Raw genomic sequence first — 25,000 nt, 5'->3', positions numbered from 1 at the left:
ATGTTCATCATAACACCAATAATAATAATAATAATCATAATAATAATCATAATCATAATAACAATGGCAACAATAATTATAATACTAATACTACTACTAATAATAATAAAATAATACTAATGATATTAATAATAATGATAATAATAATCATGATGCTACTACGACTACTACTACTACTACTAATAATAATAATATTATTATTGTTAATAATAATAATAATAATTATGGTAATAATAATAATAATAATGATAATAATAATAATGATGGTAATAACAACTATAATAATAATAATAAAAAAATATAATACTACTAATAATAATATTAACAATAGTAATAATAATAATAATAATAATACCAATACTAATACTAATACTAAGACTAATACTAATAACTAATAATATTATTATAATAACAATAATAAAATAATAATGAAAATAATAATGATAATAATAATCATGATGCTACTACTACTACTACTACTACTAATAATAATAATAATAATAATATTATTATTATTGTTAATAATAATAATAATAATTATGGTAATAATAATAATATTGTTACTAATAATATTAATAATAATGATAATAATAATAATGATGGTAATAACAATTATAATAATAATAATAAAAAAATATAATACTAATAATAATAATATTAACAATAGTAATAATAATAATAATAATAATAATAATAATACCAATACCAATACTAATACTAATATTAAGACTAATACTAAGACTAATACTAATAACTAATAATATTATTATAATAACAATAATAAAATAATAATGAAAATAATAATGATACTAATACTACTACTACTACTACTACTATTACTACCACTAATGACAATAATAATAATTACAGTCACAGACAAGCATAAGTACTGTAATCAATAAAATACAATCTCAAATAGAATACAATAAATACAAGTTAATAACAGTTATAAATAGAAACAAGAGAAAGAGCTACACAGAAAATGCGATTCTAAATAGGTGTTTTGAAACACCTTATAACAGTTCATCAATTTTCAAAATAAAAGTCCTCACTTCCTTCCATGTTAAAAACATTTCTATTTTAAGTCTGGGACTTTTACGAATAAAGAAATTCCCAATCAACATCACGTCGACTTCAACTACAGTCCGCCCCTTTCCCGAAATGTGTCGCCTATCCCGCTACCGAATCATAAAAAAACTAAACTTACTTCAATCCCACCGAATCCTCCCCGACAGGCTCGCGTCTCTTCTTCTTGCTGTGCTCGTTAGTCTTGAAGCCCTCGGGGAGCCAGAGGCGCCCGTGCTCGTGTCGGCGCTTACGGGCGGCTACCATCCCCACGCCGACCAGGGCCAGCATAGCCAGGCTCCCCACCACCAGGTAGAGCGGGTAAAGTTCCTGCGGCGGTTGCGGGTCGGCGCCGCCTGCCGGGAGAATGCATAGCATGGTCACGGGACCGAGCAGAAATGTGTGTCCCCCCCCCACCCCTGCCCGCCAGGCTAACTATCTATTTGGTAATAATCACAATTGCAAAAGAATGGGGCGTGATTTAAAAAAAAAAAAAGGAGAAAAAGACCACTCACTAGCGCCCTTCTCAGTTTCTTTTCAACTCAGGGTACCGGGAGACAACTTTACCATTTCTTCTTTAAGAGAGAGGGGGGGCGGGATTAATGAACTTCAAATTACTGCACGCGCTTTAAGCTGTAAAGACGGAGGATTTATTAGGATTTTCCAGATAACAAAGACTCCCAACTTCTAGCACACTCCCGATCAATTTTTTCCCTTCTCTTTCCCCCCCCCCCACACCTACTAATGATTTAGAAATGATAAACTCCCCTCCCCAACCTAAAGCCTTAAGTCCCGGTATTACATCCAAAGGGGTGAAGGTTGCAGCAGCAGCCCCTTTCCTCGTGCCTTGACTGCGTGAAGTTTAAAAAAAAAAAAAGATGGAGAGCTGCCTCGGAGTTGATTTGCAGCAATTAAGCATTTTGGAGCCTGAAGCCAAGTGGATTTAAGTGCAGCTAAGGAAAAGGGATTGATTGATCGGCGCTGCATTTGTTCACAGCTGCATAACAAATATACAATCAAAGAGCGGCAGGGTTACGATCTGACCGGGGGTGGGCGGGTGCCGTGGATATTTCCATTTTTTTTTTTTTTTAGGGGGTTGCACGTATCTCACCTGCGCGTGTACGAGCATGTATGGAAAAACACCGGAAAGAGGCCCGTTCAAAATCAATTGAAGTATTCCCCCGTTATATCACTGTTCATTGTTTGTGATCTCATAATTTTGTCAAATGTTTAAAGGACAATCGACACCATTTTTTTGTTTCCTGACATTAGAAAAACGTTTTATAGCATCTAAAATACCCCAAAAATATTTTTAGTCAAATGCAAAACACCATTAAAAATGACTTAATGTCCCAAAACTGCCACGAGATTCAGAAAGTCCCGCCCCCTTGTTCATGACGTCACGCCAGGAACCACTTTCACTAACTGCCTTGCTCCAGAATTCAAAACAATGGCTTCAGAGAGTTCCGATTCGGAGAAGATGCTTTCTTGTTACTCATCCAGTTATGAATATGATTCAAATACAGTAAAGTCTCGTTATATCGATATCGGTTATATCGATAGTATTGCTTATTACGATACTATTTCTATGAACGCAAGGAGAAAATTTACATGCCGCAGGATCGGATATATCGATAGTCCGGTTGTATCGATATTTTTTCCGACTCCCGAGAATATCGATATAACGAGACTTTACTGTAGTTCTGAAGAGGAAAGCATAAATGTTTGCCATCGATTAAAGAAGTCCTTCCATATCTGTACCGTATATAAAATACGGTACACACTCGGTGCAGTGAATTATTCTGCTCCTGTCTGTATTTTTTTGTGTTGTGTCACATTATTTGTTATTTCGTTTTTTTATTGTTGGCTTGATGAGGAGAAACGAGCATCGATGCGTATGTGAAACGGTCGCAGCTTCGAATTGAAGCGGATTTACGTGGGTCAGGAGACGTGATACAATCTATTTTCGTTAATGCTATAGTTTCGTGTTTGCTTTCAACATTTAGCTTGTAACGGACGTGCACATTCCACCATGACATCCCTTATCCACCGGTGAAAAGGAGGCTTTCATCCTCTCATTTTTCATCTAGAACTGCTTCATGCAACAAAGAGGGTGCGGAAAATGGTCAAGATTGAATGACTGCCTGTGTTTTTTGTGTTGTGTCACATTATTTGTTATTTATGTATTTTGTTGTTGTTGTTTTGACTTGGCGCCGCAAGAGTGGCTGCCTTTATTGCAGATCCTGTATTTTGTATTTCTACTTCTTCCTTTCCTCTTACTTTCATCACTTTGCTGCGGTAAAATGTAAATTTCTCCACTGCGTGACTAATAAAGGCTAATTCAATCCAATCCAATCCAATACGAAAACTAACAATATATATATTTATCAATGATTTGCGTATACGGAGTAAAATAGTTAAATAAATCTTGGCGCTAGTTGCCTTACAAACAACAAAACATAAGAATCTGTTTTAAATAAAAAAAAAAAAAAAACATTTGATTCGAACATTTCAACAATAAAATTATCTTTTCAATAACATTTGAAAAATCAACACAACCCAAAGTCACCGCGGGCCTCAGCGTTTGAAAGAAAGAACCACACGAGGCCCCAGAGCCACAGATTTCCACCCTCCCCCCGTTAAGGCAGACGTATACTCACTATAAACGGCTTCAATGGTGTAGGGAACGTCCAGTTTTCCACTGGATGCCAACGCCCCGAGGAAGGCGGCGGCGTCTGTGGTGCTCGGGAAGCATTCGCTGGACTGCTGGACGCACTGACGGTTGTCAACTTCTAAGTGCACGATGGAGCTACGAGGCCAGCGAGAAATACATTTAGTTGTCTTCAAAAAGGTGTTTGAAATAATAATAATAATAATAATAATAATAATAATAATAATAATAATAATAATAATAATAATAATAACACAGTAAAGTCTCGTTATATCGATATTCGAGGGAGTCCGAAAAAATATCGATATAACCGGGACTATCGATATATCCGACCCTGTTTGCATGTAATTTTCTCCGTGCGTGCATAGAAATAGTATCGATATAACCGGGACTATCGATATATCCGATATCGATATAACGAGACTTTACTGTAATAATAATAATAATAATAATAATAATAATAATAATAATACAGTAAAGTCTCGTTATATCGATATTCGAGGGAATCCGAAAAAATATCGATATAACCGGGACTATCGATATATCCGACCCTGTTTGCATGTAATTTTCTCCGTGCGTGCATAGAAATAGTATCGATATAACCGGGACTATCGATATATCCGATATCGATATAACGAGACTTTACTGTAATAATAATAATAATAATAATAATAATAATAATAATAATAATAATAATAATAATAATAATACAGTAAAGTCTCGTTATATCGATATTCGAGGGAATCCGAAAAAATATCGATATAACCGGGACTATCGATATATCCGACCCTGTTTGCATGTAATTTTCTCCGTGCGTGCATAGAAATAGTATCGATATAACCGGGACTATCGATATATCCGATATCGATATAACGAGACTTTACTGTAATAATAATAATAATAATAATTATAATAATAATTATAATAATAATAATAATAATAATAATAATAATAATAAATATACATAAATAAAAATGTACTATTATTATTACATGTTATACTTTGCTGTTGTTAAAAGACAAATTATGTCGCAGAAATATTAATACTTTACAGTGGAGAAAAAAATTAAACAGCTGGTTTGTTATGGGAATGAATGGCGTTGTCAAAAAGCTCAAACATATGTCATTTGTTAAAGATGCAACTTATAATGCGGTGAGCCCCAAAGTGCAGAAAATACGATACTCATCACAAATGAATCGGTCAGTGGTGATGGGCAAGTGAAGCTTCATGAAGCACTTGTGATAGCTTTTGACTCCTCTAGATGCCAGTTTTGGTTTAAAGATGCAATGGATTTTTTTAAGACATTTCCTTTGCACGAATGTTCATATTCAAACCAAGAGCATCATCTGGAGGAGCAAAAAATATATACAGTAAAGTCTCGTTATATCGATATCGGATATATCGATAGTCCCGGTTATATCGATACTATTTCTATGCACAAAAATTACATGCAAACAGGGTCGGATATATCGATAGTCCCGGTTATATGGACATTTTTTCGGACTCCCTTGAATATCGATATAACGAGACTTTACTGTATATCACAAGTTCTTCATGAAGCTTCGTTTTCCCACCACTATCAGTCAGGCTTCATTTTCCACTCCTACTTCTGTAGAGATGTTGAAAATAAATCCTTGTCACCCTTTTATCTGCAGCTGGTCCAGCTCTCGCTTTGTCCACCGAAGCCCGACGACGCTCCTCCGGACCACATTCATCACCTTGCCCGGCACGTCGGACCAAGCGTCCGTTGAGCGCTTGACGTTGTACTTTTTCAGCTCCTGCTCGTTCCCATAATAGGGGTACACCATGGCCTCGCCCTCCGCGTCCATCCGGAAGACCACGTTGGTGCGCAGGACGCGGCTGAGCTCTCGCAGGAAGCCGAAGGAGTTGTTAAGGAGTTGCTCGGGTACGATGAGGACCACCAACACCAGCTGGCCCAGGGCAAGCTTCTCGGGCGTGCTGTGGGCGCAATCCAAGCCGTCCCATTCGCACTCGGCGTTGTTGCAGCCTTGGTCGCAGTGGCCGTCGGCGTAGTGGTCCTTGCAGTACTGGTCGTACAGTGGGCTGCGGAACAGAAACAAATTACAAATCTGAATAGGGCGACATTTAACCGGACACCAGGTCCAGAAATCCCGACATTTTGGGACAAAACGGCGCATCTTTAAAGGACAACCGACGCCTCCGGACAAGTTGTGTGCATAATTTGTAAAATCACTTCAAATGACTTCTGCTTAGCATATTTTACAAAGATTCCACCGCAAATAGCGATATTTTACGTTTTAAGACTCGAGCTGAAAATTCATGAAGTGTTGTTTTTGAGTTGGGGACGATTCCTGACGTGATGTCACGCCAGGAACGCCCCTGACCGAGAAAGCGACACACAATGGATTTTGCGTACTTTGTTTGGTCTGAAAACATTGTGTTGTACAGATGGCTTGTGCGGGTTGTTTGTGGAGCCTGATTGATGGGAATTTTAACCTTGCAGTCTTCACTCTGCCTTTGAATCATCAAAGTTGAAACTCACTGTCATCTGCCTGTCTCTTTAACGTTTAAACTACCTCCCCTCACTGTTGCGTTCTTGACCAATAACGTGGCTTTAACCGAAGACTGGGGGAGGGGAATAGAGGACAAAAACAGTCGGCTGCCATTTTATTGTTAGAAGAACGGGCTCCTTCGCGAACGACACATCACTCATTGAGGCAGTTCCGTGTGTATCCCGAAAAAAGTTCGTATGCCAAGGTTACATTTTCATAAATTTAACGTTCGGAAACCGAAAAGTTCGTAAGCCAAGGGGTTCATAAACCAAGGTATGACTGTATTTTTTTTTTTTTTTAATCACTGCGTACGGTCGGATTGATCAAAGCATAACATGCGCACGCGCGCTAAGCTAGCATAGTCTGCATTTGCGCTCCAGAATGGCAACGAATGAGATAAAGTTGATCATTTTGCGACAGGATCAATAGACGACTCACTTGCATTGCCCTTCCAGATTCTGGCAGTCAAATCCATCGTAGAGACACCTGGCGTTGTCGCACTGCGAATCGCACTTGCCGTCGTTGAAATAGCGCCAACACTGCAGCGAGGCCGAGCAGTTCTTCCACGGGTCGTTGAAGTTGAGCGAGCAGTCGCCGTTGTCCCAACCGCACGCGTGGTTGTTGCACAGCACGTCGCACACCTGGTTGTGTTTACGCTCCTCGCAGCGGGGGATCTCGCATGCTTCATCCGGCGCCGACGGTGGCGATGGCGCCACGTCGTGGCCCGGCCCACCCGGGGAGCTGTAGTCCAGGATGTGGCACCAGAGCCCGTTGAAGTTGGTCGGGCAAACGCAGCGATAATACGGCGCTTTGACCGTGTCCTGGCACGTGCCCGAGTTGTAGCAGGGGTTGGACTTGCACGGGCTGTCGCTAGGGTGCTGGCATTCGGGACCCGTGAAGGCCGCCGTGCAAAGACACTTGGGGCTTTTTTGGCCCGAGATGCACGTGCCGCCGTTGTGGCATTGGAGGCTGCCGCATGCTTGGCCGTTGTATTCGCACGTGGAGCCCGTGAATCCCTGTTTGGGATAAAGTCACTATGAACAACATTTTCTTTTCATTTCTTCCCTAAACGGACACTCCCCAAATTACGAACAAGATACAGTCATTTGTAAGGTGAATTTGTTTATAAGTTGCTTCAGTGCTATATTGTGTATGGAATGTATGTATCAGGCTTATATAAGTACAGTATATTTAGGATTTATATAAGAACAGTGATACCTCAGCTTACGAATAAATTGGTCCCCAGACAGAGTGTGTAAGGCGAAAAGTGTGTATCCCAAAAACTAATTTTCCATAGGAAACCATTAAAATTTGAATAATCCGTTCCCAGATCCCCATAAAACATAATTATCTACTAAATAAGCCTTAAAACTACACAAAATATACCTTATTATATGTACAATAAATGTGCTATCTATCTATCTATCTATCTATCTATCTATCTATCTATCTATCTATCTATCTATCTATCTATCTATCTATCTATCTATCTATCTATCTATCTATCTATCTATCTATCTATCTATCTATCTATCTATCTATCCATCCATCATATCTATCTATCTATCTATTTATCTATCTATCTAGCTGGCTAGCTTTCTATCTATTTAAGTTACTTCCGGGTTGAGTGAACGCTGGTGCATGTGGCTGCCGCTGCTCACCCACAGAAAAACCTATCCTACGACTGTACCTTGAGAGTTTTGAAAGGCGCTTATAATTAAAATGTATTATTATTATTACAAAAATGTTCGTATGTGCAGTTGTTTGTAACTCGAATGTTTGTAAGTAGGGGAGTGTCTGTATTCCATTCTCTTCATTCCATATTCAGGTCTCACCGCTTTGTTCGGATTTTAGCCCGTACGTGTTACCATGTGACACTTACCGAAGGACATTTGCATATGAAGCCGTGAGGGGTGTTACTGGCGACAGCACATGTCCCCCCGTTGCGACACGGTTTCCCTTTGCAACCGTCGAACACGGCGTCACACCGCTGGCCTATCGTCAAGTGGGAAAATTAGGAGTGATATTGACCACGGAAAACTTCCGATCGATCGCCTGTAAAATCAACATCATAATTTTTAGCATTTCTAGGCTAACTCAAACGTACCTGTGAATCCCGTACGACACTCGCAACGGTAGTTGTTGGCCAGCTGGATGCAGCTGTGCGTGCCGCGCGGATCACAAGGGTTGGAGAGGCACTCGTTGACGTCGCCTTCGCAGCGTTCGCCCACGTATCCCGGCGGGCAGAGGCAGTGGTAGCCTCCCACACCATCCACGCACCTGCCATGGTTGAAACACTTGGGCTCTTTGCTGAGCGGTTCGGACAGCGGCGTGCAATCGTCCGCGTTGATCTCGCAGTTGATGCCTGGTGTTAATGTAAAGAATTAAAGGACAACCGACACCATTTTTTTGTTTCCTAACTGACATCAGAAAAACGTTTTATAGCATCTAAAATACCCAAAACACGCAGGCTGATATTTTTAGTCAAATGCAAAACACCAATAAAAAACGACTTAAAGCGTCCCAAAACTACTTCAAAATGACCCCGGAAATGGCAAGTTTAAGAAGGTCCCGCCCCCTTGTTCGTGATGTCACGCCTGGACGTCTTGCCTTGCTCAAGAATCAAAACAATGGCTTCAGATTCGGAGAAGATGCTTTCTTGTTACTCATCCAGTTATGAATATGATTCAAATAGTTCTGAAGAGGAAAGCATAAATGTTTGCAATCGATTAAAGAAGTCCTTCCGTATCATTTTGAGGCGTCTGGACTCCAATGTAGCTCCCCGAAAATGCACAAGATGGCGCCCAAGCTCCGTTGGAAATGGGCTGATTTGTCTGCTGGGAATTTGTGTCAACTAGTATCAAATAACCTCTTTGTGACATGAAGCAGTTGAAAGTTTCAGTGCCGAAAATCATACAATCTTGCTCCGTCACGTGATATTTGCACTCAGTACAGTGAGACCTCAACTTACAAACCTTTTGTCTTACAAATGTCAAATTTATGAAAATTAAACCTTATAATAAGCACTATTTTCATAATACACACCCACCACGGCTGGCGGAGTGATCTTCGGCGGAAGCACACGACCGAACAGCACCAGAGGTGAAGTTACCAACAGTCCTTATGGAAGGTGACTCTCCTTCCATAAGCCATCAACGACCATCAAAAAGGTAAATAAAACTTTATTTTACAGCAGTTTATTTCTTTAATTACAGTCGTCATGTAATGCGCCTCTCTTTCCAAACAGCAATTCCCTTTGACCTTCGACCTCCAACGCCATTTCATCAAGCCATCAATGACCATCACAAATGTAAATAAAGTGACTATGATACAATGCAGTGTATTTCTTTCATTACAATACAATTGCACTTTTATTATATAGAATAAGGTATGTTGTTTGTAGTTTTAAGGCTTATTTAGTTATATTTTATGGAAACCCGGGAACGGATTATTCCCATTTTAATGGTTTCCTATGGGGATTTTTGTTTTGAGATACACACTTTTCACCTTACACACTCTGTCTGGGAACCAATTAAGTTCGTAAGTTGAGGTCTCACTGTATCTATTAGTACGGACGCCATGTTGATGACATCTATGGAGAAAATGTATCCAAAACTATCCAAAAATGTACCTAAAAAATGTTCTGCACATCCTCAACTAAAAGTGTAATTAAATAAGAGACACAGAAAAGAGGATTCGGGGGTGTTCCTGACCTTGCGTTCCCCTGGGACAGGAGCATTTGTAGGTATTGATCAGGTCAATGCAGGTGCCCCCATGCTGGCACGGCTGGGAGAAGCACTCATTGATCTCATCCGAGCAGTTGGTCCCCACAAAGCCTGGCGAGCACTGCGACGGAAAGATGGAGGAAGAAGAGGAAGAAGAGTTAAATCAATGGCGGACATGAAACACAAAGATTTTTGTTTACATGGCGTTTTTCTTTCCGGGCCTGGAGCTTTTTTTGTCGAGGGGAGATTAGCATTACTGTACGTGAATGCAGTTTATAAATGTGGCTGAGTAGTTGCAGTGATACTATTTCATGTACAGTGGTACGTCTATTTACGAAATTAATTAGTTCAAAAATAATTTTCTGAAATAGAAAATTAAGCCGACTTAAGTACTTAAGTTGAGATACATTTTGCATATAAATGCCCTAATTCATTCCACGCATGATTTACAGTGATACTTCGGTTTACGAACCCCATGGCTTACGCACTTTTCAGTTTACGAACGTTAAATTTATGAAATTTTTACCTTGGCATACGAACTTAACCTTGGCATACAAACTTTTTTCGTACACGGAGCTGCCTCAATGAGTGATGTGTCTTTCGCGAACTAGCCGATTCTTCTAACAACAAAATGGCCGACTGTACACATCAAGTGTTTAATGCCGATGAAAGCGGCCACTCCATTCCGTCAAGCCATCAATGACCATCACAAAGGTAAATAAAACGACTTTATTATAGAGTACAGTTTATTTCTTTAATTATAATACCATAGCATATTTATTATACACTAAAATAAGGTATATTTCGTCTAGTTTTAAGGCTTAGAAAATTAGAAAGTAGAAAATTATGTTTTATGAGGACCTGGGAACGCATTATTGTCATTTTAATGGTTTCCTATGGGAAATTAATTTTTGGGATACACATTTTTCGCTTACACACTCTGTCTGGGAACCAATTAAGTTCGTAAGGCAAGGTATCACTGTATCTGTACACGGTGACTCGTATGGCAAAGTTCTTTCTTAGCCAATGGGATGGCAGGATGATGCATTTAGGAAACACTGAACTGAGAGTAGCAGGACAAACAAATACTGTATTTTTTTAATCTTTTGTATCATATGAATGAAATTTTTATTATTATTATTATTATTATTGACACACGTAAGTTTCGTATGTCACACACGAGAGGGCGATTATGACAAAAAAAAAGAAAAATATAGATTTTTCTTCAATTGACATTGAAATCATGATTAGCTAACATGATTATTCATTGATTTTAAAACTGTAAAGATGAAAATATTTAAATAGCTATTGTTCCTGCTTTAGCCTCACGGGGGCAGTGCAGCGCATGCCTGGACAATTAGGTAATTATATTTAAAATACTGTAGCGTTAGCTTCACAGTAAACTTCAATTTGTTTCATTCAACTGTTTGAAACATACTCAGGTACGGGCCGAAAAACGCACTGCTTGCTATAAGCTATCTAGTGGCTAGCTTGCTAGTTAGCTGGCTATATGTTGGCTATTTGTTAGCTATCTATCCAGCTAGCAAGCTATCTATTGGCTAGCTGGCTGGTTGGCTGTCTATTGGCTATCTAATGGCTAGCTGGCTGGCTATCTGTTAGCTAGCTAGCTAGCAGACTGGCTATCTATTAGCTATCTAGTGGCTAGCTAGCTAGTTTTTTTATCTATTTGAGTTACTTGAGGGTTGAATGAGCGGTGGTGTGTGAGGCCGCCGCTGCTCCCCCACAGAAAAACTGATCCTGTGACTGTAAAGTGACCTTGGGAGTTTTGAAAGGCGCTTAGAAAGCAAATGAATTATTATTATTATTATTATTATTGTTATTATTATTATTATTATTATTATAAGCAACACGGTGCATTCAGGGACATCAAGTTGATTTAGATTTGCAAAATTCGTTGTTTTTATTTTTGGCCCTTTAAACCGATACATATTTTGTATTACTGGATTGTATTTTTGAATCTCTCTTTATGTGAGATGGCTGAAGTATTTTTATTTTCTTCTACTTGTTAAAATTGAGATCGTTTTTTTTTTACCTTGCAAGTATATCCTCCAAGAAAGTCCAAACAAGTGGCTCCATTTTGACAGGGGTTGGGCGTGCATTCATCCACTTGTTCCTCACAGTAGCTTCCCGTATAGCCCACCCGGCAGTGGCAGCGGTGAACGTTACCCGTGTCCAAACACTGGCCTGAGTTACGGCACAGGTTGGCAACATCCACCCCTTTGGAAAAAGGAAATCGAACATGTCATCTTACTTTTGTTTATTTGAATTTAAAACAGGTCACAAGTGACGAATGACAACTTTTTTTTCCCCCTTAGAGAATATGAAGAAATGTTTGCTTAATGTACTGAAAGAATACATTTTCCATAACATATGGACAATTTTTACCTCTCTGTTTAGCTGCTACCTCACAGGAGACACTCGGTATGTCGCAATAGATGCCCGCCCAGCCGGTTTGGCACTCGCAACTGTAGGCGGTGTCCCTTTGCCAGCAGGTACCCCCGTTCTTACAGGGTGATGAGCTGCACCAACGTACCAAATTCTGAAAATAAATACATAAATAATACTGTTTAGTTTACTTTTATTTATTATTTCCAAACTAGATCTTGAGAGTTTTGAAAGGCTGTCTACCTAGCTAGCTGTGTAGCTGGCTACCTAGCTAGCTATCTATTTGCTATATATTCACTATCTAACTAGCTAGCTGGCTACCGAGCCAGCTAGCTATTTGCTATCTATTCGCTGTCTAACTAGCTGGCTGGCTACCTAGCAAGCTATCTATTCACTATCGAACTAGCCAGCTGGCTACCTAGTTAGCTATCTATATAACTAGCTAGCGAGCTATCTATTAGTTACCTATGAGCTAGCTAGCTCACTTTCTATCTACTTGAGTTATTCCGGGTTGAGTAAACACTGATGCATGTGGCTGCCGCTGTTCACCCGCAGAAAAACTGATCCTGGTATTGTAAAGTGACCTTGGGAGTTTTGAAACGCGCTTAAAAATGAAATGCATTATTATTATTATTATTAATCCACTGCTGAAAAGGACGCTGTGATGCTCTCGTCCATCTAGAACTGCTTCATGTCACAAAGAGGGTACAGCAAGTGCTGAAGAATGAATGACTCTGTGTCTTTGTGTTGTCATATTATTTGTTATTTTGTTTTGTTTTTTTGTTGGAATGGCGCCGCGAGAGTGGCTGCCTTTCCAGCAGATCCTGTATTTTGTTTTTCTACCTCTTTCTTTCCTTTCCTCTTCCTTTCACAACTTTGCTGCTGTGAAATGCAAATTTCTCCACTGTGAGACGAATAAAGGTACCTCCAATCAAATAATGCCCAAACTAAGATTAAAATTCCAAACCTCATGATTCCAAGTCGATTTCCTACCTGACAATTAAGTCCCGTGTATCCGTGCGGACACGTGCACTTGTAGGTGCCGTAGCTGTCCTGGCAGGTGCCGCCGTGCATGCAGGGTCTGGAGTCGCACTCATTGATGTCGTGCTGACAGTAGCTGCCGGTGAAGCCGGCCGGGCACAGGCACGTGAACGCATTGATGCCATCCACGCATGTGCCGCCATTGAAACAGGAACTGCGAGTACAAATGTGGGGGTTTGGAAAACGTATTAGAGCGGAAACGTACTCAAAGACTAAGTACAAACCGGAACAATGAGATAAATACAAAAAAAAATAAAAAAAATAAAAGTACAGTGATACCTCGGCGAACGAACGCTTTAGCTCACGAACTTTTCGCCTTATGAACATTAAATTCACGAGAATAGAATCTTGGCATACGAACTAGTTTTCGGCCGATGAACACCAAAACACACGGTGGAACAGCGCCACGGTGGCTGGTGGACTACTTTTCCACACCCCCTCTTTGAGTGCAGATGTGGTTTGCTATCAAGTGGAGTACTTTTGCTATTATGGGACAGAAAAAGACCCCACCACAGGCTAGTGTTAAGCCGAAGAGGACACAAAAGACAATTATGGTCGAGCAGAAGATGGAGATCATCAAAAACACGAACGAGGTGTGCGTTTGTGTAACTTAGCGTCGCAGTACCAGTATGCTAAGTTGACCATTGCTGCATGTGGTTAAAGGTGTTTTTGTATTGTCTAAGCAACGGTCTCAAGCAATAGAAGAGGTTGTAAAACTTCTGTTGATTTGGATTAACGAAAAGCAGCTCGCAGGGGACAGTGTGAGTCAGGGTATTATTGCCGAGAAATAATAATAATAGTAATACATTTAATTTATAAGCGCCTTTCAAAACTCTCAAAGTCACTTTACAGTCACAGGATATGTTTTTTGTGGGTGAGCAGAGGCAGCCACATGCGCCAGCATTCACTCAACCCAAAAGTAACTAAAATAGATAGAAAGCTAGCTAGCTAGCCAAAGCACAGCAACTTCACTCGGATAGCATCAACAGGCAACTACATCAACGACCATCACAAAGGTAAATAAAACGACTTTATTATACAGTACCTTTTATTTCATTAATTCCAATACAATATACATTTATTATACATAAAATAAGGTATATTTTGTGTAGTTTTAAGGCTTATTTAGTCGAAAATTATGTTTTATGGGGACCTAGGAATGGATTATTCTCATTTTTTATGGTTTCTTATGGGGAATAAATGTTCAGTAGACTAACTTTTCGCCTTACACACACTTTCTGGGGACCAATTAAGTTCGTAAGCTGAGGTATCACTGAACAGGCAAAGCAATTACTTGTACTTCCAACATTCACCACAGGGGGCAGCGATGGACAAAACAAATCTCAACCCTGCGCGTACCTCTCCGTGCAGTCTGGCGTGTTGTTTTCACAGTGGATGCCGCTGAAGCCGGGCGGGCAAGTGCAGGTGTAGCTGTTGACGCAGTCGGTGCAGTTGGCGCCGTTCCTGCACGGGTTACTCTCGCACTCGTTGATGTCCTCGTCGCACGCGGGGCCCCTGAAGCCTGGCTGGCATGTGCACAGGAAGCCGTTGGCCTGATCCTGACACAGGCCGCCATTGCTGCATGGGTCTGATGATAAAGGAAGGGACATGTGAGCATTTTTTTTTTGTTAGAGTGAATCAATCCGCGTTTATCGTGGCATTTACATTCCATCATGACTATACAGTGATACCTTGGTTTACAAACCCCTTGACTTACGAACTTCTCGGTTTACGAACGTTACATTTATGAAAATATTACCTTGGCATACGAACTTTTTCGTACACGGAGCTGCCTCAATGAGTGATGTGTCGTTGGCAAACGAGCCCGTTCTTCTAACAACAAAATGGCAGTCGATTTTTGTTTTCTATTCCCCGCCCCCAGTCTTCGGTTAAAGCCACATGATTGTTTAAGAACGCAGGAGTAGGGGGGTGGTTTAAACATTAACGAGACAGGCAGACGGCAGTGAGAGAGTTTCAACTTTGATAGTTCAAAGGCAGAGTGTAGACTGCAAGGTTAAAATTCCCATCAATCAGGCTCCACAAACAACCCGCACAAGCCATCTGTAGCCTTAATGCAAAAAGCTATCAACCCAGCTAAACAGAACACAATTGATGAGGAACTAGATAAAATTATCGCAGCGAAAGCACCTACAAAGGATCATTCCTCAAGATGGTGAAAGAAGAAGGTTACGTTCCTCATCAAGTGTTTAATGCTGAGGAAACCGGCCACTCCATTCCATCAAGCCATCAACGACCATCACAAAGGTAAATAAAATGACTTTATTAGACTGTACAGTTTATTTCTTTAATTATAATACCATAGCACATTTATTATACATAAAATAAGGTATATTTTGTGTAGTTTTAAGGCTTACAAAATTAGAAAGTAGAAAATTATGTTTTATGGGGACCTGGAACGGATTATTGTCATTTTAATGGTTTCCTATGGGAAATTAATTTTTGGGATACATACTTTTCGCCTTACAAACTCTGTCTGGGAACCAATAATGTTCGTAAGACAAGGTATCACTGTACTATATTTTTAAATACACCCACACCACCAACAACAGGTCCAAATGAAAAGTCATACTAGGCTGGCAGTCGTCAATGTCTGTTTCGCAATTGCGTCCAGTGAAGCCTGGTTTGCAGCCGCAGCGATAACTTCCCAGGGTGTTGTGGCACGTGGCTCCGTTCAGGCAGGGATTCTTCACGCATTCCTTAATGTCCACTTCACACGTTTGGCCTGGGGAAAAAAATGAAACATGGTTAACTGTGACTTCAAGATGCTTTTTGACGTCACAAAGCTTGACCATACCTTATAAAAAAGTCCAATAACACACACACACACACACACACACACACGAAAAAGAGACGACAGAGCTTGAAACAAAAAAAAAAAACAAAAGTGAAAAAAAAAACAAAAGTGAAATGGTCAGAAAATGGAGAGAAAACAGTGAAATTTGGACTCGTTTCAACTTTATTGATAGTTAGACTGCAAGGTTAAAATATCCCATCAATAAGGCTCCACAAATAACCTGCACATGCCATCTGTACAATTTGAAGAGAACATACAAGCAAGGGAACCAGCTATTAATGAAGTTTCTAGTGTGTCTTCGAGGATGTACAACCCAGAGCTCTTTGAGATACTTCACCATCAAGCCATCAACGACCATCACAAAGGTAAATAAAACCACTTTATTATACAGTAGTTTATTTCTTTAATTACAATACCATAGCACATTTATTATACATAAAATAATGTATATTGTGTGTAATTTTATGGCTTATTTAGTAGAAAATTATGTTTTATGGGGACCTGGGAACGGATTATTCTCATTTTAATGGTTTTCTATGGGAAATTAATGTTTGTAATACACACTTTTCACCTTACACACACTTTCTGGGAACCAATGAAGTTCGTAAGCCAAGGTATCACCGTATAATATAGAAATATATAAAGGTTTTCCAAATATAAGGCACACCATATAAGGCGCTACTACAGTAGAGGGTGGAATTACGCACTACTTCTTCTACAGGGGGAAATGGAGTCAGTGGCTGCATCTTTTGGAGGAAATCAAGGCTTTTGGATGCACCTTATACACCGGAAAATACGGCGTATATTTTTTCTGTGCGTCGTTATCCCTGAAATCAGTCCTTACCTTGCCATCCTCCGGGGCAGACGCAAGAGAAGCTTTGATAGTCTTCCGATTCCTGACACGCTCCTCCGTGTTTGCAAGGTTTGCCGCTACAGGGGGCCATTACGCTTTCACAGTTTTCTCCTGGAACACAAAATATGTTAGAATGAAAGGATGAATTCCTGAGTTTGGCAAAGCGAATGCTTTGGAATTTGTCCAAATTGGTTGCTTCAAATCAAAATGGCTGCCTTTTATTTCAAATATTTTTCTACATGGCACTACTGAGTGAGTTTTTGCTGTATTGAAAAACAAATTCATAAACAACTGCAACAGCCTCTATTTTAATTTCGCATGGAACCTGTAGGCTAACAGCTAACTGCTAATCTGAGCTCACGACAGCTCGCAGTGAGCTAGTACAGGATGATTTAGAAAAATACTGTATTTTCCGGTGTATAGAAGAATCTTGGATAAGAAGCGAAACGTCCGACACCTTCAAAGAAATACAGATGACGGCTGAAGAAACCTTTTCATCGATATACACCGTTAAGTGAGGGTGCGCCTTAAATTTTTTATCTATTAGCTAGCTACCTGGCTGGCTATCTATTTGCTATCTATTTGCTATCTATTAGCTTTCTGGCTAAGCTAGCTTGCTATGTAGCTGGCTATTTATTAGCTACATGGCTGTCTAACTAGTTAGCTAGCTGGCTATTTATTAGCTAGCTAGCTTTCTATCTGTTTGAGTTACCGCTGCTCACCCGCAGAAAAACCGATCCTGTGACTGTAAAGTGACCTTGAGAGTTTTGAAAGGCGCTTGTAAATGAAATGTATTACAGTAAAGTCTCGTTATATCGATATCGGATATATCGATAGTCCCGGTTATATCGATACTATTTCTATGCACGCACGGAGAAAATTACATGCAAACAGGGTTGGATATATGGATAGTCCCGGTTATATCGATATTTTTTCGGACTCCCTTGAATATCGATATAACGAGACTTTACTGTATTATTATTCTTATACATCGGAAAATACGGTACTTGGTACTTCAGTGAACTGGTTGGTGTATAAATGCAATTATCTGAAAAGTACAACGTCTCTAGCGAATATGCTGAGTCACCACTAAATCTGGGAAGCAAAATAACGTCACAAGATACACTTCATTTTAAAGTTCATGACATCGTTAGCGAGTCACGAACTCAGGAGATAACCCGGCGAAAGAGGTCCATCTTTCAACCAGCGCTATCGCAGGATTTTCTCCAGGTTCCGTCACTAATAAGAAGCCCAGCGGAGACGTTTCCCTATCTTTTTCCACAAGGCGCGTCTCTAACGGGAAGCGAGGCTACGGCTTCCGCCCATTGTGTAGACATTAGCTGCTGCCATGAGACGGGAAAGCGGGCAAACAGGAAATGTGGAGCGGCCCCGTTCCCACCCGTGAAAACGGACATTTTTTTTCGGGTTCTGTGTGGATTTTTCCAAAAAGTTGATTTACACTGAAATAAGAGATGACATGAAAAATATTTTGCCGGGATGCTTGGATCTCCGGAGGTCAGAAGGGTTGGAAAGGAAAGTCTTGCTGCTGAATTTGCACCGGAAAGCTTGTTGAGTTTCTGGCATGTTTGTATTTTTTTCCCCGTGAAAGTCCGATAATTCAAAAGAAGACAAAGTGCAGAATCATGTCAACGTGGTGAGGAATATTTTCATACCCGTGTAAGGAAGGACGCAGTTGCACTTGTAGCCCGCTACGTCGTCGATGCACATCCCCTGGTTGAGGCACGGGTTGGAGGCACATTCGTTGATGTTGGTTTGACAGTTTGGACCTGCGGTTGGGAAAAAAACAAAATGAAGAAAGTTGACTTTTTAAACTCATTCTCTGTCATTCCCAAATTTATCAAAGTCAAAGTCAGGTTTATTGTCAAATATGCTAATATGCATGACATAAAGCACAGATGAAATTACTGTCCTGTCTGACCCAGCATGCAAGGCCCTTAGAATGACTTTAACAAACATAATAAACATGAAAACACAAATTTGCCGGGAGAGAGAGAGAGGTATTATTCGGGAATTGGAAAGTGACGTGGAGCGCCATTCCCAAATTTGTTCGGGTTTCGGTTTTTCTTGCGGGAGGTGTTGATAAAGCACTGGTCAGACCTCTGGCAATGTTTTTTTTCCCCTTTGCCTTATGTCCATGTTAGCACTTTGTTAAAGCTTCAGCTGTTGTTAAAGTGCTATATCAATCAGTATGTATGTATTTTCCTCATAACTGTAAAGCGACCTTGAGAGTTTTGAAAGGTGCTTAGAAATCAAATTTATTGTTATTATTATTATTATTATTATTTAGATGGCCAGCTATCTATTAGCTGTCTATTAGCTATCTAGCTAGCTATCTATTAGCTGTTTTTCTGGCTGGCTATCTAGCTGGCTATCTATTAGTGTAATAGCTAGCTATGTATAAGCTATCTATTATCTATCTATTAGCTAGCTTTTTATCTATTTGACTTACTGTGGGGTTGAGTGAACGCTGGCGCGTGTGGCTGCCACTGCTCACACACAGAAAAAAACGGTAACTGCGAAGTGACCTTGAGAGTTTTCAAATGGATTATGACTATTATGATTGTATTGTATTTTGGAATGCCGCCCCCATTTCAAGCTCAGATAACTCCAGACCCATATACTTTTATTCCTGATGAAAGAAGAGTCTAAGGTTTCTAACGCCGTATTGAATGTTTATGTAGTCCTAAAACTCAATATTCTATGTATCCTGCAATTTGAGTGAAAGTGACAAAAACCCTGGCACTGAAGTGGACCCATTTTTTGCACACGTCTGGCAGTGAATGAGTTAATAAAACATGTATCATGTTCATAAAAATATGAATCCAGTCCAAAAAAAATCCCATTTTTTTAGCTGTGACTTGCCAACACAGAAAAAGAAAGAGAATTACAAACAACAATAATGGACGTTTGTGAAGCGACTGACCGGCGAAGCCAACGCGACAGGTGCACACGTAGCCGCTAGTCATATCCTTGCAAGTGCCGCCATTCATGCACGGGTTGGATTCACACTCGTTGTTGTTGATGTCACAATTTTTGCCGCTCCAGCCGGCGTCGCACAGGCATTTGTAGCTGCAAATGGAATCATACACACAAAGTGAAATACAATACAATACAATACATATTGATTGATATAGTGCTTTAACAACAGCTGAGTGTAAAATATTTCCAGAAATATAAGGTTTTACTTTAAGATGACATATCTAATGCAAAACTGAATTTTTGATTGCATGTTGGCATAAGAAAATGATATTTAATATTTTTGTTAGGCAAATGATGAGAAGTTTCTTCAGCCGTCATCTGTTACGCCATACAACCCCGACCGACGAGTGTAATTTGGTGACGAAGTGATGAAGTGCTGCTTTCCCAGATGAAAATACAAATGCTGTTTTTGTAAGGCTTCACCTGTTGAGCTGGTCCTCGCAGTGGCCGTGGACGCATGGGTTGCTGAGACACTCGTTAACCTGAGAGAAGCAAGTGGCATCGTGGTAACCCTCGGGACACACGCAGGTGAAGCGGTTGATGCCGTCGATGCACGTGCCGCCGTTCTGGCACGGGTTGAGGGCGCACTCGTCTATGTTGATGTGACACATGGCACCTGGAATTGAGAAAGGAGTTTTTTTTTCTGGTACGTATTTAAAGATTAGGTTAAAAAAATGATGCAAATTACAGCAGGGAAAAATGTTTTGCAGTTTTTGTGGAATAAAATAGTAATCAGGCAAAAATTTGAAGACTGTAATGTACTGTATTTTCCGGTGTATAAGGCGCACCCCCAATGAATGGTGTATTTTCAAGTTTTCCATATACAGTGACACCTCGGTTTACGAACCCCTGGGCTTACGAAGTTTTCGGTTTACAAACGTTAAATGTATGAAAATTTTACCTTGGCATACAAACTATTTTTAGGGATACACACGGAGCTGCCACAATGAGTGATGTGTCGTTCGCGAACGAGCCCGTTCTCCTAACAAGAAAATGGCAGCCGGCTTGTTTTGGTCCTCTATTCCCTGCCCCCAGTCGTTGGTTAAAGCCACGTGATTGGTCAAGAACGCAGTAGTGAGGGGTGGGGGTTACAGACAGAGAGAGTGAAGCCATTCTCCAAGAAAGAAAATGGCACCGACATTTTTTTTGTCCTCTATTCCCCGCCCCCAGTCTTCGGTTAAAGCCACGTGATTGGTCAAAAACGCAGCAGTGGGGGGAGGTGGTTTAAACATTAAAGAGAAAGGCAGACGACAGTGAGTGAAATTTGGACTCATTTCAACTGTGATAGTTCAAAGGTAGAGTGTAGACTGCAAGGTTAAAATTCCCATCAATCAGGCTCCACAAATGACCCGCATAAGGCATCTGTACACTTGATGCAAAAAGCTATCAACCCAGCTAAACAGAACACAATTGATGAGGAACAAGGTAAAATTATCGCAGAGAAATCACCTACAAGGGATCATTCGTCAAGATGGTGAAAGAAGAAGGCTACGTTCCTCATCAAGTGTTTAATGCTGATGAAACCAGCCGGCCACTCCATTCCATCATGCCATCAACAACCATCACAAAGGTAAATAAAACGACTTTATTGTACAGTACAGTTTATTTCTTTAATTATAACACCATAGCAATTTATTACACACAAAATAAAGTATATTTTGTGTAGTTTTGAGCCTTAGAAAATTAGAAAGTAGAAAATTATGTTTTATGGGCACCTGGGAACGGATTATTCTCATTTTAATGGTTTCTTATGGGAAATTAATTTTTGGGATACACACCTTTCGCCTTACACACTCTCTCTGGGAACCAATTAAGTTCGTAAGCCACTGGATAAGGCGCAACTTCAATGAATGAAAAAATGAATCCAAAAATAAGATCGAAATATAGAAAGGTTTTACAAATATAAGGCAAACCACATTACAAGGCGCTACGCTAGAGGCTGGGGTACAGTAGTTGCGAGACCTGTTGTGGCTCAATATTACTTCGCATATAAGGCACACTTGCATCTAAGGCGCCAGAGTATAAGGCGCAGGGTCATCTTTAGTAGAAAATTAAGGCTTTTGGATGCGCCTTATACATAAGAAAATACAGTAATTTTATTATTTGTTCCAGCTTCAGCTGTTGTTGAAGCGCTATATAATTTGCTATCTCGCTGGCTAGCTATCTAGCTATCTAGCTGGATGCCTAGCTAGCTATCTAGCTGGCTATTTAGCTAGCTATCAATTAGCTAGTGAGCTAGCTTTCTATCTATTTGAGTTACTTTCGGGTTGAGTGAACGCTGGCGCGTGTGACTGCCGCTGCTGACCCACAGAAAAACTAATCATGTGACTGTAAAGTGACCTTGAGAGTTTTGAAAGGCGCTTATAAATCAAATGTATTATTACAGTAAAGTCTCGTTATATCGATATCGGATATATCGATAGTCCCGGTTATATCGATACTATTTCTATGCACGCACAGAGAAAATTACATGCAAACAGGGTCGGATATATCGATATATCGATAGTCCCGGTTATATCGATATTTTTTCGGACTCCCTTGAATATCGATATAACGAGACTTTACTGTATTATTATTTACTTTCACAATAGAAAAAATGGGAGGAGTCAATGAAGATAAGAAATGTGATGTTTGCAGGAAAAAAGGTTGAAGTGGTTCTTTGATGTCCATTCAGGGCCATCGGGTCCCATTTTGAGGTTCGGTCTCCTTTTGTCAGCGACTTGAATCGCTGCCGCTATTCGCGACATAAGAGAAGGCCATTTGGCTTTAATTCCAGGACAGCTTTTAAAAGCTCAACTTTCAGGAATCTTTCACCCTATCTTTTCTTCGACTCAAATCTCCAGTGACGCTGCCCACAACGGTGTGTGTGTGTGTTTGTGTGCGTCCTCTTTGTACGGGAAAGGCAGCTTGCGTGTCCGAACAGCGGCGGGTTGGGGACAGGGTGGAGATGGGGAATCGATACCGGTTCGGCCTCGGAGGAGCGTGCTTGGCTCGCCTACCAACTGTCGGCTTGTGACAATTGAACTTCCCCCAAAACCGCAGCGGGTTGTGCCGAACGGTCACCCGAGACTCAAACAGCCCAATCTTAAATCGGCTTTGTGTCCGGGTCTCAGGTCGCATGGAAACCAAAATCAAGTCATGATGTACGATCTTACTGGACATTATACATTTCTCCTGATAATAATAATAATAATAATAATAATAATAATAATAATAATAATAATTCATTTCTAAGTGCCTTTCAAAACTCTCAAGGTCACTTTACAGTCACAGGATAAAGTTTTTCTGTGGGTGAGCAGCGGCAGCCACACGCGCCTGCGTTCACTCAACCCGGAACGAACTCAAATAGATAGAAAGCTAGCTGGCTACCTAATAGATAACTCATAGATAGTTAGCTAGATAGTTGAGTAACTCAAATAGGTAGAAATTTAGCTAGCTAGCTAATAGATAACTCATAGATAGCCAGCTCGATAGCTAATAGATAACTCATAGATAGTTAGCTAGATAGTTGAGTAACTCAAATAGGTAGAAATTTAGCTAGCTAGCTAATAGATAACTAATAGATAGCCAGCTCGATAGCTAATAGATAACTCATAGATAGTTAGCAAGATAGTTTAATAACTCAAATAGGTAGGTTAGCTAACTACCTAATAGATAACTGATAGCTAGATAGATAGCTAATAGATAACTCATAGATAGTTAGCTAGATAGTTGAATAGGTAGAAATTTAGCGAGCTATCTAATACGTAACGAATAGATAGCTAGATGTACCAGAAAGGAAAATGTCACAATTTAGTATACTGCAATCAATTTCCACCTATTTAAACCCTGGATTGGTCATTAACTCATTGGCTGCCATTCCCTAATTTATTTGGGAATTGAAAAGCGTGACGTGGAGCGCCATTTGTTCACGTTTTGTTTTTTCTTGCGAGGGGTGCCAATAAAGCGCTGGTCAGACCTCTGGCAATGTTTTTCCCTTCTACAAGGGGGCAAATTAATAAAAAAAAATAAGCCCAATGACGTGCAAGGCACATAGACAAAAAAAAAAAAAAATTGACTTTGACAGCAATTGACAATTTTGAGTTTTCAATCAACCTAAAATGGACATTTTTGGAAACAGGGCAGATTACCCGTAGAAAAGCCAAGTGAATGTTGGGCTAATATAACGCCTCTCCTTTCAATGCACGTTTCTTACCAGTGTATCCGGGTTTGCAGGCACACTCATAGCCATTGATCTTGTCAATGCAGCTCCCGTAGTCGCACGGGTTGCTTTTGCAGTCATCAATGTTCATTTCGCAGTCGATTCCTGCCAAAATGGAGAAGAAAAATCAAATCTAGTCATCCTAAAGAAAAGAAAACAACTCCATCGCTTTTCCTACCGGCGGTTCCCGTCGGGCAGTTGCAGATGTACGCGTTCTCCCTGTCTTGGCAGACGCCGCCGTTCCTGCACGGCTGACTGAGACACTCATTGATGTTGGTCTCGCATAGCCGCCCCGTGTAACCCGGGTGGCAAAGGCAGCTGAAGGAGGCCAGGCCGTCCACGCACGAGCCGTAGTGGCACGGGTCGGAGTGGCACTCATCCAAGTCCGTCTCGCAGTGCTGCCCAGTGTAGCCTGAGCGGAAGGATTGATATTAACATAGCGGTACCCTCAATACTTCACTTCAATATGTTACATGATATTGACAGCTAGCTACCTAGCTAGCTAGCTGTATAGCCAGGCGGAAGGACAGAGAGAGAGAGAGAGAGAGAGAGAGAGAGAGAGAGAGAGAGAGAGAGAGAGAGAGAGAGAGAGAGAGAGAGAGAGAGAGAGAGAGAGAGAGAGAGAGAGAGAGAAAGAGAGAGAGAGAGAGAGAGAAAGAGAGAGAGAGAGAGAGAGAGAGAGAGAGAAA

The 25,000-nt window shown here is 40.4% G+C and overlaps 1 protein-coding gene across 3 annotated transcripts in view; it reads right to left on the bottom strand.

The window, feature by feature from the left end:
* LOC148898702 (neurogenic locus notch homolog protein 1-like) overlaps positions 1-25,000 on the bottom strand; it is a 68,968-nt gene that overhangs the window by 13,300 nt on the left and 30,668 nt on the right. For all 3 annotated transcript variants that reach the window (XM_088993506.1, XM_088993504.1, XM_088993505.1), the window contains 18 exons: positions 24,490-24,723; positions 24,306-24,416; positions 20,534-20,726; positions 20,055-20,200; positions 18,784-18,897; positions 17,102-17,221; positions 16,033-16,185; positions 14,802-15,030; positions 13,395-13,596; positions 12,402-12,555; positions 12,049-12,233; positions 9,984-10,116; positions 8,378-8,635; positions 8,153-8,265; positions 6,709-7,286; positions 5,378-5,800; positions 3,726-3,874; positions 1,208-1,421 (listed from right to left, as the gene is read on the bottom strand). In XM_088993506.1, the coding sequence (XP_088849632.1) occupies positions 1,208-1,421; positions 3,726-3,874; positions 5,378-5,800; positions 6,709-7,286; positions 8,153-8,265; positions 8,378-8,635; positions 9,984-10,116; positions 12,049-12,233; positions 12,402-12,555; positions 13,395-13,596; positions 14,802-15,030; positions 16,033-16,185; positions 17,102-17,221; positions 18,784-18,897; positions 20,055-20,200; positions 20,534-20,726; positions 24,306-24,416; positions 24,490-24,723 (3,709 nt within the window). The remainder of the gene's footprint in view (positions 1-1,207; positions 1,422-3,725; positions 3,875-5,377; positions 5,801-6,708; positions 7,287-8,152; positions 8,266-8,377; positions 8,636-9,983; positions 10,117-12,048; positions 12,234-12,401; positions 12,556-13,394; positions 13,597-14,801; positions 15,031-16,032; positions 16,186-17,101; positions 17,222-18,783; positions 18,898-20,054; positions 20,201-20,533; positions 20,727-24,305; positions 24,417-24,489; positions 24,724-25,000) is intronic.

Source organism: Hippocampus bargibanti, linkage group LG04 (genome assembly GCF_051943395.1).
Source record: "Hippocampus bargibanti isolate YZ-2025 linkage group LG04, ASM5194339v1, whole genome shotgun sequence".
Classification (NCBI taxonomy): domain Eukaryota; kingdom Metazoa; phylum Chordata; class Actinopteri; order Syngnathiformes; family Syngnathidae; genus Hippocampus; species Hippocampus bargibanti.
This window is presented reverse-complemented; position numbering and strand designations above follow the sequence as displayed.